Source organism: Macrobrachium nipponense, chromosome 15 (genome assembly GCF_015104395.2).
Source record: "Macrobrachium nipponense isolate FS-2020 chromosome 15, ASM1510439v2, whole genome shotgun sequence".
Taxonomy (NCBI): Eukaryota; Metazoa; Arthropoda; class Malacostraca; order Decapoda; family Palaemonidae; genus Macrobrachium; species Macrobrachium nipponense.
In genome coordinates, this window is record NC_087208.1 from 40,718,932 (window position 1) to 40,735,254 (window position 16,323).

A 16,323-nucleotide genomic window follows, 5' to 3' on the forward strand; every position below is an offset into this window, starting at 1 on the left:
GCTTTACTACTGCCATGAAATGGATCTACTGGCTAGAAATGTTTTAATACCAGTATATAAAGCCTCTTGTAACATTACAGATACGGAGAACTCTCTCAGTTCAGCCATGAGATACAACTCGACTTAAATCTAGGCTAACCTATTCCTGGGAAGGGCAGTAGGCCTACCTAGTAGGCTACTTTACGTCATTGGAGCTCTCCTAGATAGTGACACCAAGGAAGCGGTAAAGGGATCATTATATTTATATTTACTGAAGCCTTTTTGTAATGCTTTAGCTGTAATCCCCAAAAGGGCTTGTACTAAATACGCAGCAAGGTGGATACATATGTGGTTAAAACGCTTCAGGGTCACTACTTATGATAATTTATTGTAGATTATAACCTACTAAATGGCATAGCCTTGACGCTGATGTTTTTAACTCTCATATATATATATATGATATATATATAAATAATATAAATATATTATATATATATCATATATATATATATTATATCTATATATATATATATATAATATATATATATATATATATAATATATATATATATATATATATATATATTATATATGTATATATATAAATTAAATGTGGCCTGCCCAGAAGAGAGAGAGAGAGAGAGAGAGAGAGAGAGAGAGAGAGAGAGATTGTTTGTTTTGTTTGTAAGGTGATTTTACGTTGCATGGAACCAGTGGTTATTCAACAACGGGACCAATGGCTTTACGTGACTTCCGAACTACGTCGAGAGTGAACTTCTATCGCCAGAAACACACATCTCTCACTCCTCAATGGAATGCTCGAGAATCGAACTCGCGTCCACAGAGGTGGCACGCCAACACCATACAAACCACGCCAGAGAGAGAGAGAAGAGAGAGAGAGAAGAGAGAGAGAGAGAGAGAGAGAGAGAGAGAGAGAGAGAGAGAGAGAGTTACAACAACCTTGGCTGAATATCAGCCATCGTGATGAGGTTACCAAAGAAGAAAAAAAAAAAACAATCACATTTGATTATATTGTTCAAATTCGGCATTTTTTTTGCTGTCATCAATCAGAAGACTATAACGGACTGACACCACGTTGAATTTGAAAAGCATAAGTTTTAATCATTTTTTTTTTATCAACTGGCTTATTCTTTGTCTTCAGACTTCAATCCTTCAGCCTATTACAAATGATATTATAGTTCTTTAGTTTATCAAGTTCTCCGTAAAATCATGAATGTGGGGATGCCAAAATTTGGAATTACAGTACTACATACATTACACAATATGAAGTTCAACCACCAGGACACTTTGAATAAACATAACCATAACAGCCAAATTCAGGGTCGGGGAGGGGGAGGGGTTGACAGAAACAAGGAAAATAATAAAACAATGCTTAGTGAAAGGTATTAATAATGTTTACAAAAATAATGCAAGGTTAGTAAGAACAACAAAGATGGAACATTTAAATTGAAGTGAGCTGAACAATGTACGGGCTGCAATTGACATTGCAATAAATGAAATAGGTATCCAAAATCTTCCCGAAATTATTAAACTTTAGAAGAATGACATTATGAATTAGCAAGGTAAGACGATAATGGGCGAAACTACTAGGCACATCAAAACAAAAGTAGCAAAAACAAAAACAATGTTTGATAGCCTAGGCATGTTTGGTAAAAAAAAAAATTAATTTGGAAATAAACAAAATTAAAAACAATAAATTGATCAATGAAATTAAGCTTGGGTAGCTTGTAAAACATAGCCCTGCCCAATTTCGAGAAAGTAGGCTATAGTTTTTAAATTCTCATTAACTTCGCAAATTCTGACATCGTATTGTGACATTGTCAATAAAAAATTCCAACAGCCAACTCAAGTTGCCGTATTATGGTAAATTATAGTACTAAAACAACCGTAACATTTCGACTGGTTACTTCTAGTTTACTTTTTTTTTCAAATCTAAAGTTATCTAAACCAGTTTGTTTTGACAATTTACTTCTATCTAACCATTTTACCAGGAATGTTTATTAACAAGAAAAATACAATCAATATAATACAAGTCGTAAGTTCGTTTGCAATACTAGCGTATAATATTCCCTGAAAACTTACGACCCGTGGTGCACAATACAGTCACGAAAGCAACGGCCTTCCGGAGAGCGGATAGTTCTGACCACTATGACAGCTACCGCAATACTGAGCAAACTGATAAGATGAATCGTGGACGAGACGAGGGAACAAGATATAAACATATAAAGTAAAACCTTTGAAAACAATTTAATTCTCGTTGACAGTCTTATAGAATTATTCCAAATTTATAAAAATAACTAACACAATACTTTTAAAGTTTCAGATAAGTTTAAATATCTCAATATTTCCGTTTTTCCCGAGGAACTATTACCGGAAGAGACGAAAGACTGTGGTTACGCGACCGAATGTTCCAGAAAGTTCCAGAAACGTTTCCCCCTCAGTTTGGAGGGGTTATTGATTTCCATGAGGGTACTGGGATGGTTCCAGGTTTCCCCTCACTGCGGTAAACCGCGAAAAGTTTATGAGGTGACATTCTACTTTCTTTTGGATTTGATTTCGTTCTTATTCTCACCAGACTTTCAAATGCATTTCGTAAAGAAACGGACCAAGACTAATCTTCAGAAACGTTTTTCTGGAAAGTGTCGAACTATGATGCATGTAGACTCATTCTCTTTGCCTTTGTCGTAAACGAAGCAAAAATGTTGACTAAAAATGTTCGAACAGGTTGCAAACACCTGTACTATTGCTCTTGGATTGTCCAAAATTACCCGTGCCGCGTTGATTTTGTCAAGGTGTTGGCCAGCTTTTCAGTCAACGTAACTTGGTGTCCCTCTCCTGCGCAATAGCAAGCAGATGATTAGTACCATTTTGCTTTGTTTCCCTAACGATATATCGAATTCGTATATTAGTATCACACCGATTAAAATCATTACTAAAATAATGAACTATTTACCCTAGATTACTTTAAACTTTTGAGATGGCCGAGTAGTATTCAAAGTCTAGAAAATAGGCGTACAATTCTAATTCATCTAGAATGCTGCAGGGCAAATTGAGAGTACGGTCGTCTAAACTTGTAACGGGGGGGAAAGTTCACGGTTGCACTACGAAACAATTGTTAGAAGAGGGTGGAAAGTAAGATGGAAAGAAGAGAATATTAAAAGGAAATTACGTAGAAGGATTGAAAGGGCGCAAGGTATGGGTTGAAGTAATGCCTGCAGTGCACCGCGTGAGGTGCACAGACGTAACTATTATGGAATCGTTCACTCTAAAAAAAAAAAACTATTCATCGAGTATCACTTGATTTATGCTGATGCACCACATATATATTATCTCCTTCAATGAAACTTAAAACATCAATGTATACGTATCGCTCCATAAGAATATTTTCAATTTCAACGCTTGCCATATCTGGTCGCCTTTAGTATCTAACCATAGGCCTACTGAAACCAATTTCTCAAGTTGTCGAGATTGGCCGTGAAGTTTTTAAGAGTTGTTTTCATGTTAGTAAAAAAAAATACCAAAAGATTTTCAAGAAAATCATATAAATTACGGGAGACTTAAAAACTTGTTACCTATAAGCCGTAGCCTAATCACGACGCCTTTATCAAACCTTTTTACCTGTTTTTTGTACGTGTACACTTCTCACATTTCCATTCTTATGCCTCAGTAAAATATTAATTTAAAATTTTTTTTATTATTAGCAACCGACATCCACATATTCAACCAGGTGAGCAGCCTCGGTGATCTTTATAGAGAATAAGCATAATTTTGGGCACAAATCTTCTTCTTCTTCTTATTCATTGTTTGTTTGTATGGTGCTTTTACGTTGCATGGAACCAGTGGTTATTCAGCAACGGGACCAACGGCTTTACGTGACTTCCGAACCACGTCGAGAGTGAACTTCTATCACCAGATATACACATCTCTCACTCCTCAACGGAATGGCCGAGAATCGAACCCGCGACCACCGAGGTGGGACGCTAATACCATACCAAACACGCCGCTGAGGCGCTTCCTTATTCATTGTTCTATCTGCTCATAAATTCCTTAGCATTATTCTTTCATTGTTCACTTTACTTTCATCGACCCTTCTTATTCAGAATTAGTACCCAAATATTCCCCGCTTGGACTCAACATCTTCCAAACACCACCAATTTCTGAGGTTTCTCTGTACTATCACAAAATATTACTATCATCTGCAGCCATGATCAACCTACTTATCCCACAACTTTGCCCATACATAAAAAATTGATCATATATTTCTCAGATTACTTCAGTCATTCCATCTTTTAATTACTAAAGGAGTCAGTGCACTATTGTCTGTTGTCCCCCATTATAATTGCAGTTAGTAATTTTAGGCCGACGAGTGCCTTTCAAAAGAAGATGAACACTACTCTGGTTAGGCATACTAAGTGTTACCCAGTATTGAAAGAGCTCCAACCTAATGGAGATTTACTCTTTTGACTTTTCAACATAATGTTAAAAGTTTTTTGAAGTTTTAACATAACTGAAAAATCAACATTTCAACTTGTAAAGCTGTCTCGAAGGTGACCCGACTTTTGATAGGTGGTGGTTTTGTCTTATCTCAAATGACATCCACTTACTCGTTGTCCCAAAAAATCAAACTTCATCAGTTACCTTTTTTGGATGTGGGACTACATCCAGTTTTTCAGGGACTCCTTGCTAGCTCTTCCATCACTGCACTGTATGATTGTTTAAATTTCAACCATGTACTAAGCAGAAAAAAAAAAGGTTGAATGCTTGTATAACATAGAAAATAAAGGTAGTGGAAAATCATGTAGCCCACAGCAGTAGCCGAAGACAAATTCAGCCTTCATATTTATGTCCATACCAAAAGGATGGAGGCTTGCTCGAGATGTAGGTGTAAAATAATGGTCAGATAATCTATCACTTAACAGTTTCAAATTCAAAATAGTACGTATAGTTATTGGGTACACGTCTGTGTAATGCACCATTGCTATAAGGATCTAAAAATTGTTAAACTCAACAGGTTACTATACTTATGATAGTAAAACACATTTGTAGGCTCATTAAAAATCCACTTCTGGAGAGCCTAACCTAAGGACGAGGTCTAATGTACTCAGTCCAAAGGTGTTACTCAACTCTGCAGTGCAACTGGGGCCAAGGAGATAGTACAAAGAACCACAACTACACTGCACAGTGTCCCACTGCAAGATGTCCTACAGTAATGTAGGTTACCTCAAAGTAATGTCTTCTAATTTAGGTATGCAAATCGAGTACTATTATTTGCTACTATTATATCCTTACTGAGAACGAGTAAACTTCAATCAGTGGTTTACAGTAACTTTTTCAAGATATTTTCAACCTGTCATAAGGTTTGGTCATATAGTTAGTATGGTTTATTTTTTTGACCAAAATAGGAGTGGGTGGTGGTCATATAGTTAGTACGGTTTATTCATTTCGACCAAATTAGTGAGGTGGTGGTCATACAGTTAGTATGGTTTATTTATTTCGACCAAATTAGTGAGGCGGTGGTCATATAGTTAGTATGGTTTATTTATTTCGACCAAATTAGTGAGGTGGTGGTCATATAGTTAGTATGGTTTACTTATTTTGACCAATTAGTGAAGTGGTGGTCACATAGTTAGGTATGGTTTATTTACTTTGACCAAAGGAGGTGGTGGTCATACAGTTAGTATGGTTTATTTATTTTGACAAAGGAGGTGGTGGTCATATAATTAGTATGGTTTATTTATTTTGACCAAAGGAGGGGGTGGTCATACAGTTAGTATGGTTTATTTATTTTGACCAAAGGAGGAGCCAACTCATTACGTATCGTGTGTGTTTTCAGCAGTGGTTCAACATGACCACTAATCGACCAGTGACATAATTCAATAACTTAACACATCCTATTTCCCCCGAATAATTCAAGCAAACCCAAGTATTGTATTAACACCACGTACCTAATCCAACTCCGATATACTAGAAACAATTTCTTTGATATAAATCTAATGCATTATGTTCAGTTACTTGCAATGAATTAAGGGTAAATAAATCAATCTCTAGCTATATATGCATTTTATTAACAAAGTTTGTGCACTAGACAAGAGCAGAAAATGTGGAATGTCCAAAGAGTAGCAGTCCAATATGGATCAACATTAAAAAAAAAACTCCATTTTCAATTGTTTACAGCAAAATCAGCTTCCCACAAAATGAAGTTTCATGCTAACCTACATCTCTAACTCTACGCATAAGGAACCTGGGCTTTGGCAAAGTTAACCAGTTCATTAAATAATTGTATAGGCGCCTTGGGAATATATAATCGCTGTATCAAAAATGACAAATGAATGATAAAAGTGAGTCATTAACATACTGACTAGTGGGTAACAGACTTAGTCGACTTCTTCCATTCTTGAGATATCTTCGTCGCCTTCTAGAGGTGGCATCTCCTCCTCCCCTGCTCCACTGGATTCCTCGACAGCCGTCTCGTCGTCTTCGTCAATACCAAGCCCAAGTTTTATCATTCTGAAAGGAGGAAAACATTTTAGATTTATTTATTGAGATTACACAAGGTTTTGTGTCCTTTGTGCAATACACCTTTTATAAATATTCACAGAAAAATGCTTAAAATTGCCAGTCTTTCACAAAGTCAGTCTGTTAAAAAAACAAGACTTTCAAATTATCAAACAAATAACAGAAGTCTTTCTTCATAATAATATATAATCATATAATACACCTTATCAACTCATGCTACACTAAATTCTTTTGCTCAACACGCAGCCAACAGTCATTTCAAATCACCTGTAAATCCTGCTGCCAAATACAGCCGGGTCCTCCAGGCTGAATCCTGATGACAGAAGGGAGCTCTCAAAGAGCAGCATCACAAGATCCTTCACAGATTTATCATTTTTGTCGGCATCTGCCTTCTGGCGGAGTGTTTCAATGATGCTGTGGTCAGGGTTGATCTCCAAGTGCTTCTTAGCAGCCATGTATCCCATTGTGGCAGTGTCCCGCAGAGCTTGGGCCTTCATTATTCTCTCCATGTTGGCACTCCAGCCATATTGTGAGGTGACAATGCAGCATGGGGAAGTGACTAATCTGTTGCTGATAACCACCTTCTCGACACGTTTGTCCAAGATATCCTTCATGACCTGAAATACATTAATAGATAACAGATAACTGTACTGTGTTTAATGATGCTATATCAGATAAATACTCAGAAACTGACTGATGATGCTACATCAGATAAAGACTACTCAAACTGACTGACCCATTGAAGGCAATTCAAATCCGAACCATAAATTCCAAACCATTATCCCACAGATAACATCACCACAAAATACCAGTGCACTTCTCACCTTGCAAAGATTCTCAAACTTGCTCTTCTGTTCATCAAACTTCTTTTTCTCATCATCATCCTCTGGTAGTTCCAGACCTTCCTTTGTAACAGAAACCAACTGCTTGCCATCGAACTCCTTCAGCTGCTGCACACAATATTCATCGATGGGTTCTGTCATGTAGACCACCTCAAATCCACGTTTCTTGACCTTCTCAACAAAGGCAGAGTTGCGCACCTGTTCACGAGATTCACCAGTGATGTAGTAGATGTGTTTCTGGTTCTCCTTCATTCGAGAAATGTAGTCCTTAAGTGAGCACATCTCATCTCCTGTAGAGGAAGTGTGGTAGCGGAGTAATTCTGCCAACTTCTTGCGGTTGGTAGCATCTTCATGGATACCCAGTTTCAGATTCTTTGCAAAACTTTCATAGAATTTCTTGTAATTTTCTTTATCTTCTGCAAGTTCCTCAAACAGTTCCATTGACTTCTTGACCAAATTTTTGCGGATAACCTTCAGAATCTTGTTTTGCTGAAGCATCTCTCGGGAGATGTTGAGAGGCAGATCCTCTGAATCAACTACACCATTCAAGAAGTTCAAGTACTCAGGAATGAGATCCTCACAGTTTTCCATGATGAATACTCTTCGTACGTACAGCTTGATCTTGTTCTTCTGCTTACGGTTTTCAAACAGATCGAAGGGAGCACGACGGGGAAGGAACAACAGGGCTCGGAACTCTAGCTGCCCTTCCACACTGAAGTGCTTGACAGCCAAATGATCTTCCCAGTCATTTGTCAGGGATTTGTAGAACTCGCCATACTCTTCCTGAGAAATGTCATCAGGGGTTCTGGTCCATAAAGGCTTGGTCTTGTTGAGCTCTTCATCTTCTGTGTACTTCTCCTTGACTGTTTTCTTCTTCTTGCTGTCATCTTTCTTGTCTGCATCTTCATCTTCGCCGACATCTTCAATCTTAGGCTTTTCCTTGTCTTTGTCTTCTTCCCCTTCCTTCTTTTCCTCACCTTCCTTCTTTTCTTCTTCCTCCTTCTCCTCCTCTTCGTCATCAGATACTTCCTGGAATTGTAATTATTACATCAGTCGTTGTCATGTATCACATCAGTCTCTAAATTCATTGAATATATATTCCCTTGGTCAGCTGCATGACTTGGCATAGCACTCTTCAAACATTTTTCAATGGTATCCTTAATTACGTATATTGCCAGTCATATCAGCATGTGTTAAGCCATTTTAGTAAAATTTTTATTGGAGGCATAATTGCAACTATTTAAATAATCTCAATGTTTATGAAAACATCCATACTACAGCTTGCACAACAGGAATTTAAACTTCTTTAACATCACTTCTATTACCAGAAACTTACCTGGCAATGTTATGAACTGAAAATACTTTTATCAAAGAATATTCACGAGTGTATGAAATGAATTATCAGGTGATTAAAATTTTTTGCAAACAAGAAAATCCAATACAACAATTTCTGATAAAACCTGTGGCTGAAAGCATCTGGTAGGATCTCCATTTTAAAGAATTACAGTACCAGATCTTCAAAAACATGATACCTTGGGTAATCAAAAAAGCCAACCTACTCTGATAAATTTGCGTAGACTTACCTTGTCCCTTTCCTTCTCAACTAAAAGCTTGATAGGATAGCCAATGAACTGAGAGTGCTTCTTCACAATCTCCTTAATACGACGTTCCTCCAAGTATTCTGTCTGATCTTCCTTCAGGTGAAGTGTGATCTTGGTGCCACGACCAATAGGTTCTCCGTGGTCAGGTCGCACTGTGAAGGAGCCTCCAGCTGAGGACTCCCACACATACTGCTCGTCGTCATTGTTCCTGGAAACGACTGTGACCTTGTCCGCAATGAGGTATGCAGAGTAGAAACCTACACCAAACTGACCAATCATGGAGATGTCAGCACCTGCTTGAAGAGCTTCCATGAAGGCCTTTGTGCCTGACTTGGCAATGGTACCCAGGTTGTTGACCAGGTCAGCCTTGGTCATACCAATACCACTGTAAAATAAAATTTAAGTTAGTATTAAAATTTTCTTGGGTGTTAAGATTTAATTGACAAGATCAGCAGCAATAAACTACAGTGTACAAGAGTTGAATCTGTTCAGTTATACAAAAATTGTGTAATTGAATACATTTTAAGAGCAACAGACATATACAGTAACCAGCTCTCAGGGTACATCATTACTTAACATTCTTAGCAGCGTCCCTTCAGCTCCTTTCATTCCTTCTACCATACTTTGTCCATATCCTCTCTTTTATATCTTACTTTCCACCCTCTCCTGCCAACTGTTCCAACATTACTCAACACAAAATGAAGTATTTAGGCCCCTGCACTTGGCCTTTGGCCCAAATTTTTAATTAAGGTTTGGTAGATCTGGGTAACAACTAGAGTCCGGTATTTCTTTGGAAATTAGTTTCCTATAGTATTTGGATTGCTTATTAAGAATTTACAGTTATCTTTAAGGGTCGACTGTAATCTATCCCCCCGGGGCGGTAGTACTATGAGGACCCAATCCCTGGTGGATGTCATACTCACGGGAAGGTTCCTTGCAAGTCTGTGCTGTTATTGCCTATAATTACCTATAATTTCCAACAGAACAAACTAAAATACAATTGACATCAATAATAGTCAGTGAACTTACGTATCCATAATTGTGAGAGTTCGATCATCCCTGTTTGGTATGAGCTTTATGAACAGCTCTTTTCCTGCGTCGAGCTTCGAGGGATCTGTGAGAGATTCATAACGGATTTTGTCCAGGGCATCTGAGGAGTTCGAGATCAGCTCTCTAAGGAAGATTTCCTTGTTGCTGTAGAATGTGTTGATGATCAGGGACATCAACTGAGCAATCTCAGCCTGGAAGGCAAAAGTCTCCACCTCCTCTGCTGTCTGGGTTTCATCTGCTGCCATCTGAAAATGAAGAGGTCTTCATTAGGAATAACTAGTACTTTATTTTTTCTCTTAAATGCTGATACTAAAAATGCTGGGGTAACCTACAGATTAGCAGTGTGATTAGATTGGTATTGCCATTTTACAAGAGGGACTATGTAATTGCTGAATGGAATAATTGTGAAACTGCCAATCAAAAAAGAATAGTATAGAAATTAGATCAAGGCCAAGCAAGCACTGGGCCATTCAACGCTGAAGCAAACCGACTATAAAAAAGTTTGAAAGGTGTAACAGGGCAAAAACGAAGTTGCAATATGAAACCTGCAAAGAATCTGAAGTAATGAATACAGTTCACCGATGGCTCTGCCCCTAACAGAAGGAACTGTCATGTCAAACTTATTGTAAGGAAGCTTTACGTTGAACAATTTACAAATTTTTCAATCAACAATTTCTGTAGTGCCAAAGTAAGATTACATTACTATATACTAATCATGCCTAAAATAGGCTCTGAGGCAGTTAGTTTTAAGATCAAATGAGCTAAACCCTTATTTGTTTAACAGTTTCTGGGTCTCCTAACCTAAGGCTGTAATGACATACTGAGACTTCACACCTCTTGGGATGTTTCACGGATCTGCAAATTACTGTATATAGGGTAAACAATCACGGACGATCCACCATCACGCTGGACGGGTCTTATTCACTATTTAATTGGTGAAACAAGAATACAATTACAACTCTAAGCACACCATTCAAAAGATTGAAGTTTCATCAACAATGTGATATATGAAAGCCCCATACAAACTAAAATAAGCATGTGACGCTCTTCGTAAAGTACGTTTTCATGGCAGTTTTGAAATCCAATATGGCAGCTATCGTGTGGCTGGACGGGTCTGTTCACGAATGGACACCATCTTTCCCAACCTTCCCAGCACTCATTTGAACAATGTTAGCGTATATACGCAACGTTTATCGATCTTACTCAAGATAGCAGTTGTAATCAGCACAATAAAACATTTTGTTGCCTATATTAGCGAAAGTATGAAACTTGCTATTTCCGGGGCCATGGTTTGAACTGAATTAATTTTTACCTTGTAATCGGTGGTTTTATCCTAACTGCCATCACAACTGAAACTCCACAGTGCTTATTTGATTGTTATTATACACATTTTGGTCTTAATTCACTCCACATTGCACTTGAACCACGTTGCTGTTCCTGGTTCCTAGCGCTCACTCCACAAACACAGTTACGGGCAGCAGACAACGACTGCAGTTATATTCCCTTAATTGTTTACTTTACTCATTATTTAGTTCTTTACTTTATTTCAAAATTAATATTTAATTAATGTCTATTACCCCTTTTTTGCAACCAAATTACCCCGAAAATTACAGATATTTCTAAAGTAGATACAATCCAATGTTTCTAACCTGACTGCCGAAAACCATAGCGGAGCAGACTACAGATAAGTGGATTATATTTCTTTTTTCTTTTTTAGCTAGCACTTTTCACTGATTTAAGTCCACATTAGTATTATGATTTTTTTAAATAAAACTGTATGCCAGAAATAAATGTAACCTTTAATGTTTGCATACTAAGAATGGCCAAATCATCGTTGCCACATTAGTGGAGCTTCACACATACATCTATGTATTATTATAAACTGTTTCCATAAATTCTAGTTGTCACAGTAATGCAATAATGATAAAATTGCTTTATTATTTATGTATATATACTTTCAATACTTAAGGTAATTTCACCAATTCCCATGTTTTGTGTTCTTATACCCAGTTTGGAGGGTGAACACAGAGAGAGAGAGAGAGAGAGAGAGAGAGAGAGAGAGAGGCAGTGTGTGGTGGGGGGGGGGGGGGGGGGTATGGGGGAGCTTTTTACGCGTGTTCGTATCCATTTCTGGATAATGGAGTTTTTGTCTCTTGGTACAAGGACAAGTGTCGTTATTCTTTACAATTAATGATTCACGGTACCCTTATAAATTACGGCACTGGGTGTAATGCAAAATCTCATTCTAACACGAGTGTTCGTTACAGAAATATTGCCAAAACACGTGCTTGCACTGTCTCTGAAACCCATTGTAGGTATTCTGCTTAGTTGTCAATCAAGTTTTTAGTAATCAAGTAATGTTACAAGCTAGCTATTGTATAAATTTTTATTTATCAATCAAAACATGCCTCTCAAGGGTAACTTTCCTCTTTTAACGATTTTCTGATCATTGCAATTCGCCCCACTAATTTCTTATGGTGCGAAAAGAGACAAGAGTCCCAGGGACCGAAAGCGATTGCGTCACACTACGGCTGGTAATCCGGCTGTAAAACATCTTCATATATGCAAAAAGTGAATGATAAAGATATATATGTGCATTACAATTACAACAATTACATGAATAGCTGATAACAAATTGCATGAATAAACTGTTAAACTGTTCTGCAAAAAAGTTGGTATAAGCAATTAACCTACAATAGGTACAAAAGTCAAGATGTCGTGACGTCATAATACCGGACTTGAAAGAACGTTCTAATTCAGTAAAATAAATACTTAAATTTGAGTCAGAATAATTACTTTTTCAATAACGAATTTTTCCAAATTAATCATCATAAATATGTAATACTGATGTTTAACTATTTAATTAAATAATTACCTAGTGCACACTTTGCCGTCGTCTTCTACCAAAACAGTAGTTTCCTTAAAAACGTCGTGGTTAGGGACCACGTTCCGATTGTTGTGATGAAAGTGCCCCAGCATCTATGGGTACAAGTGGTGTGCGGATTTATCACAGGAAAAGGGAAGTTTGTTGACAAGTGACTCCACAAACATCTAGATGGCGTCAATCTTCTAAGATATTTAAGAGTAAGTAAAAATTTCGAAAGCGTTTTGGTGAGATTTGCACTGCGTTGGACACCCTTTTCACTACCCTCTGTTTAATGCTTTAAATTTGGCCTTAATTTCTAACTTTGGAGAAAATATTTACTTCAAAAGGAGAGTTGAGGTCTTTAGCTCCGTCTCTCACCAACAAGAAGTCGCGGCTGATGCCCATCTCCGGTGTCAGGACGCGTTATAAGTACTTTTCCGGAGGGTGGCATGCCGTGATCGTCGTTGAGTTGATACAGGCCATGCGGTTGTTTACCCTACTACTAGAACATTTTTAAAAAGATGAACCCTTCTCATGTGGGGCATGCTACATGGGCCACAGACTTGAAATTAAAGCTTCCAAACAATAGTATTCATTCGTAAGTAATAAACCTCATGGTAAAGGGAATTATAGGCTAAGTACAGACTGAGGTACATCTAGTAAACAAACTAGCGTTAAAAATGTAAATTCAATGAAATTTCGGCGCTCTACATGTAATCGTGTAATCGACGACAAAAGAGGAAATAATGAATATACATATAGCCATGTTAAAATCAAGCGTTGTAAGACGTAATGTAGGAGTTCGCATTGTACAGACAAGGCGCAAATCAAGTCTTGAACGTATGACATTCGCAAACCTTAAGGACATAGGTGTGACGCCATTCTTGATAGATAAGTTAAGCCTTCCCAGTCCTTCATTCTTTTAACACTGATGGTCTCACCTTCAGTCTGATCTATTTATTTTTTTAAAAAATGCCTGCTTCGGTATTTAGATGGCCGCATGAGACCTGGTGTGGACCTACCTTTCAACACTTGGAACCTACAGTAAAATATCTTTTTGGGTTTTCCTCTAACAAAATGCCGGTATTTTTTCGGGAGACTAACCGGTATCGTTCTAGAAGTTGCCAACTACACGATATGATATAGTAACCTACATTTTTAAAGAGAGCTCTTCACTCTCGTTATTTTGAACCCCCTAAACACTATTGACAAATGATAAATATCTTTAAAAATACCAAACAAATAACTTGTCTTGCCGGTATTGCCTGGGTACTAACCTCGTGTGGGAGTTGGCTGGCCTTCCGAAAAATACTTATCGGCCTTAATTCTCGCACAATAGCCTTAAACAACTAGCATTTTGTATAAGTATTATGTAGTTGCCTAGATCATGGTATAGAGAATTGAGCTGGAAATGTTCGCATCTTAATATAAATTATAAACAAATGTTCATACCTTATAAGCAGCCGTAAACAGCCTTCCAATAATAAACAGGCTTACCAAGTGTTTTTCACAATTCCAATTTTAAACAATCAATATCAAAGGTTACAAAAGCTTACAGCTAATTAGTTAATAACGACTTACCTTTGAAATTAGAGCACTTAATACGACACGAACTAAATAAATCGGTGGTGTTACGACCCGACTTCGGTACTCGAGGTTTCGTGACTGATCCTTTCACTTCGACGGTTCAGCCTCGACTGGAGTGAATGAAGTCGGCGGCGGCAGCAGCCTGTTGCTGGCCTTTAAAGTATTAGTCCGCCTGCTTTCTGGAAACAAATAAATGATTGTCCTCTCTTACTTGTATCATAAAAGAAAATCTTGTAAAATGTCACTATATATGTTTAATAATACAAATAATGGCCAATGAGATATGGAAATGTCCTATTTAGTTACAGCTTTCAAAGTTTTCTACTGGAACTATTTCCGGAAGGGGCGAAAGACTGGCGTTACACGGCAGAATATGGTGGAGGATTCGAGAAACGTTCTTCGCTTTCAACGGGGCACCTTTAAACATTGCGGCAGAGAAACGAGAAAATTCTATAAAAATCTCGGTCTCCTGTGTATATCCATTTTGCTATGATTCGAAACGGGAAGCCGATTGCTTTGTGAACCTTTTTTGCAAAAGAAATAAATTTCTGAAATGCATTAGGTCTAAATTATGCATTTTTTTATATAAAACACCCATGATTAATTTCTCATTATTAATTATTGAATCGGCAGTCACATTAAAAACTCAAATTATTTGGAAAAGCGTTTCCTCGACGTTTAGCACATATTACATCTTTAATTTTGATTTTCCTAGCTTCAGGTTTTTGCTATTTTTTTAATCAATATTTTCTCAAACAAAAGATATAGAGAGAACATTACGCCTCCGATATTTCGAGAAATGTTTTTCTGACATAACTACCGATTACATCTTTCTTCTCATGCTGATAAGGCGGTGAAAAGTCGTTCGGTATAACAAATGGTGGTATCTTCATTTTACTTCTTAGTCATTATGGACATCAGCTCGCATTACCTTTGCATTTCTTTCTTAAATTTCCCAAAATTCCCACAGGGAACAAGGGACACAACCGATAAATTCGAGGGGTAAATAAATCCACGTGTATCTTGCTCAAGATTGAAAAAAAAAAAAAACACCTGTCAACGAACCAAAATAGCCAGTTGTTTTAGAGAACTCGCCAGAAATTCTTTGGCTGGTCACTCGCTGCAAATTATCCAAGGCATCCCAAGATTCTGTTTGGTACTACTGTTAGTACTATCTTTGTAGTAATCAAGAATGTCGACCCATTCACAAAATAAACCGGAAGAATCCTCTCAAGCAACGGTTTGCTCGTTATTATCTTGAATGATGTGACAAGCACGAATATACCTAACGACCATTTTATAGACCTATGTTTCTTAGCCTCAAGCTGAAATCAAATTATATAAGAAACGGTTCATAAATTTTGTGTAACAGCTTCTGTAAAGCTTGCTCAAACTGAAGACAAAGATTTCTACTAGGGTTTTGTCTCTGGTAACCAAAATCAACCATACTAATTAATAAGCTTTGTATATTTCATTAATAATGAGTATGCACATTATATAAGCACATAGTACTCGACTTTCTTCTGCAATTGTCAAATGGTAGCATTTTTGGGTTAGTGGTTTCATCGACATGTTTTCCTGATATATCTAATTTTGAAGTCATTTATTGCAAGCACTTAGGCAGGCACGATACAGTTACCTAAATTCATGTATTTTTAAAAGATTATCTTGCCTTTAAAGACTAACATTATGGAGTGAGGAGCATGGGGCCTACACCATTGTGTGCCCCTGATAGTACATAAACTTAGCGTCATGCCTCATTTACTACATTCTTTGGGGTCTTAATAGATAAGTTTTTATTTGTCAATGGTCATTGTCAGTTTTTCTACTTTCAACTTAATAAGTGAACCATAGGACATAAT

The 16,323-nt window shown here is 37.3% G+C and overlaps 2 protein-coding genes across 2 annotated transcripts in view; both read right to left on the bottom strand.

Annotated features, from left to right (window-relative positions):
- LOC135227157 (heat shock protein HSP 90-alpha) overlaps window positions 1–2,213 on the bottom strand; it is a 47,274-nt gene extending 45,061 nt beyond the window's left edge. The window contains exon 1 of the mRNA XM_064267045.1: window positions 2,082–2,213. The gene's annotated coding sequence lies outside the window, so the exon portion shown is untranslated. The remainder of the gene's footprint in view (window positions 1–2,081) is intronic.
- Window positions 2,214–6,044: 3,831 nt separating this feature from the next.
- Window positions 6,045–14,614, bottom strand: LOC135227160 (heat shock protein 83-like). Its single transcript, XM_064267048.1, has 6 exons — window positions 14,456–14,614; window positions 9,988–10,253; window positions 8,941–9,343; window positions 7,340–8,386; window positions 6,783–7,132; window positions 6,045–6,506 (listed from the first exon to the last, which is right to left on the bottom strand). The coding sequence occupies exons 2-6, from the start codon at window positions 10,251–10,253 to the stop codon at window positions 6,374–6,376; spliced, it is 2,199 nt and encodes a 732-aa protein (XP_064123118.1). The 5' UTR covers window positions 14,456–14,614; the 3' UTR covers window positions 6,045–6,373.
- Window positions 14,615–16,323: the final 1,709 nt, after the last annotated feature.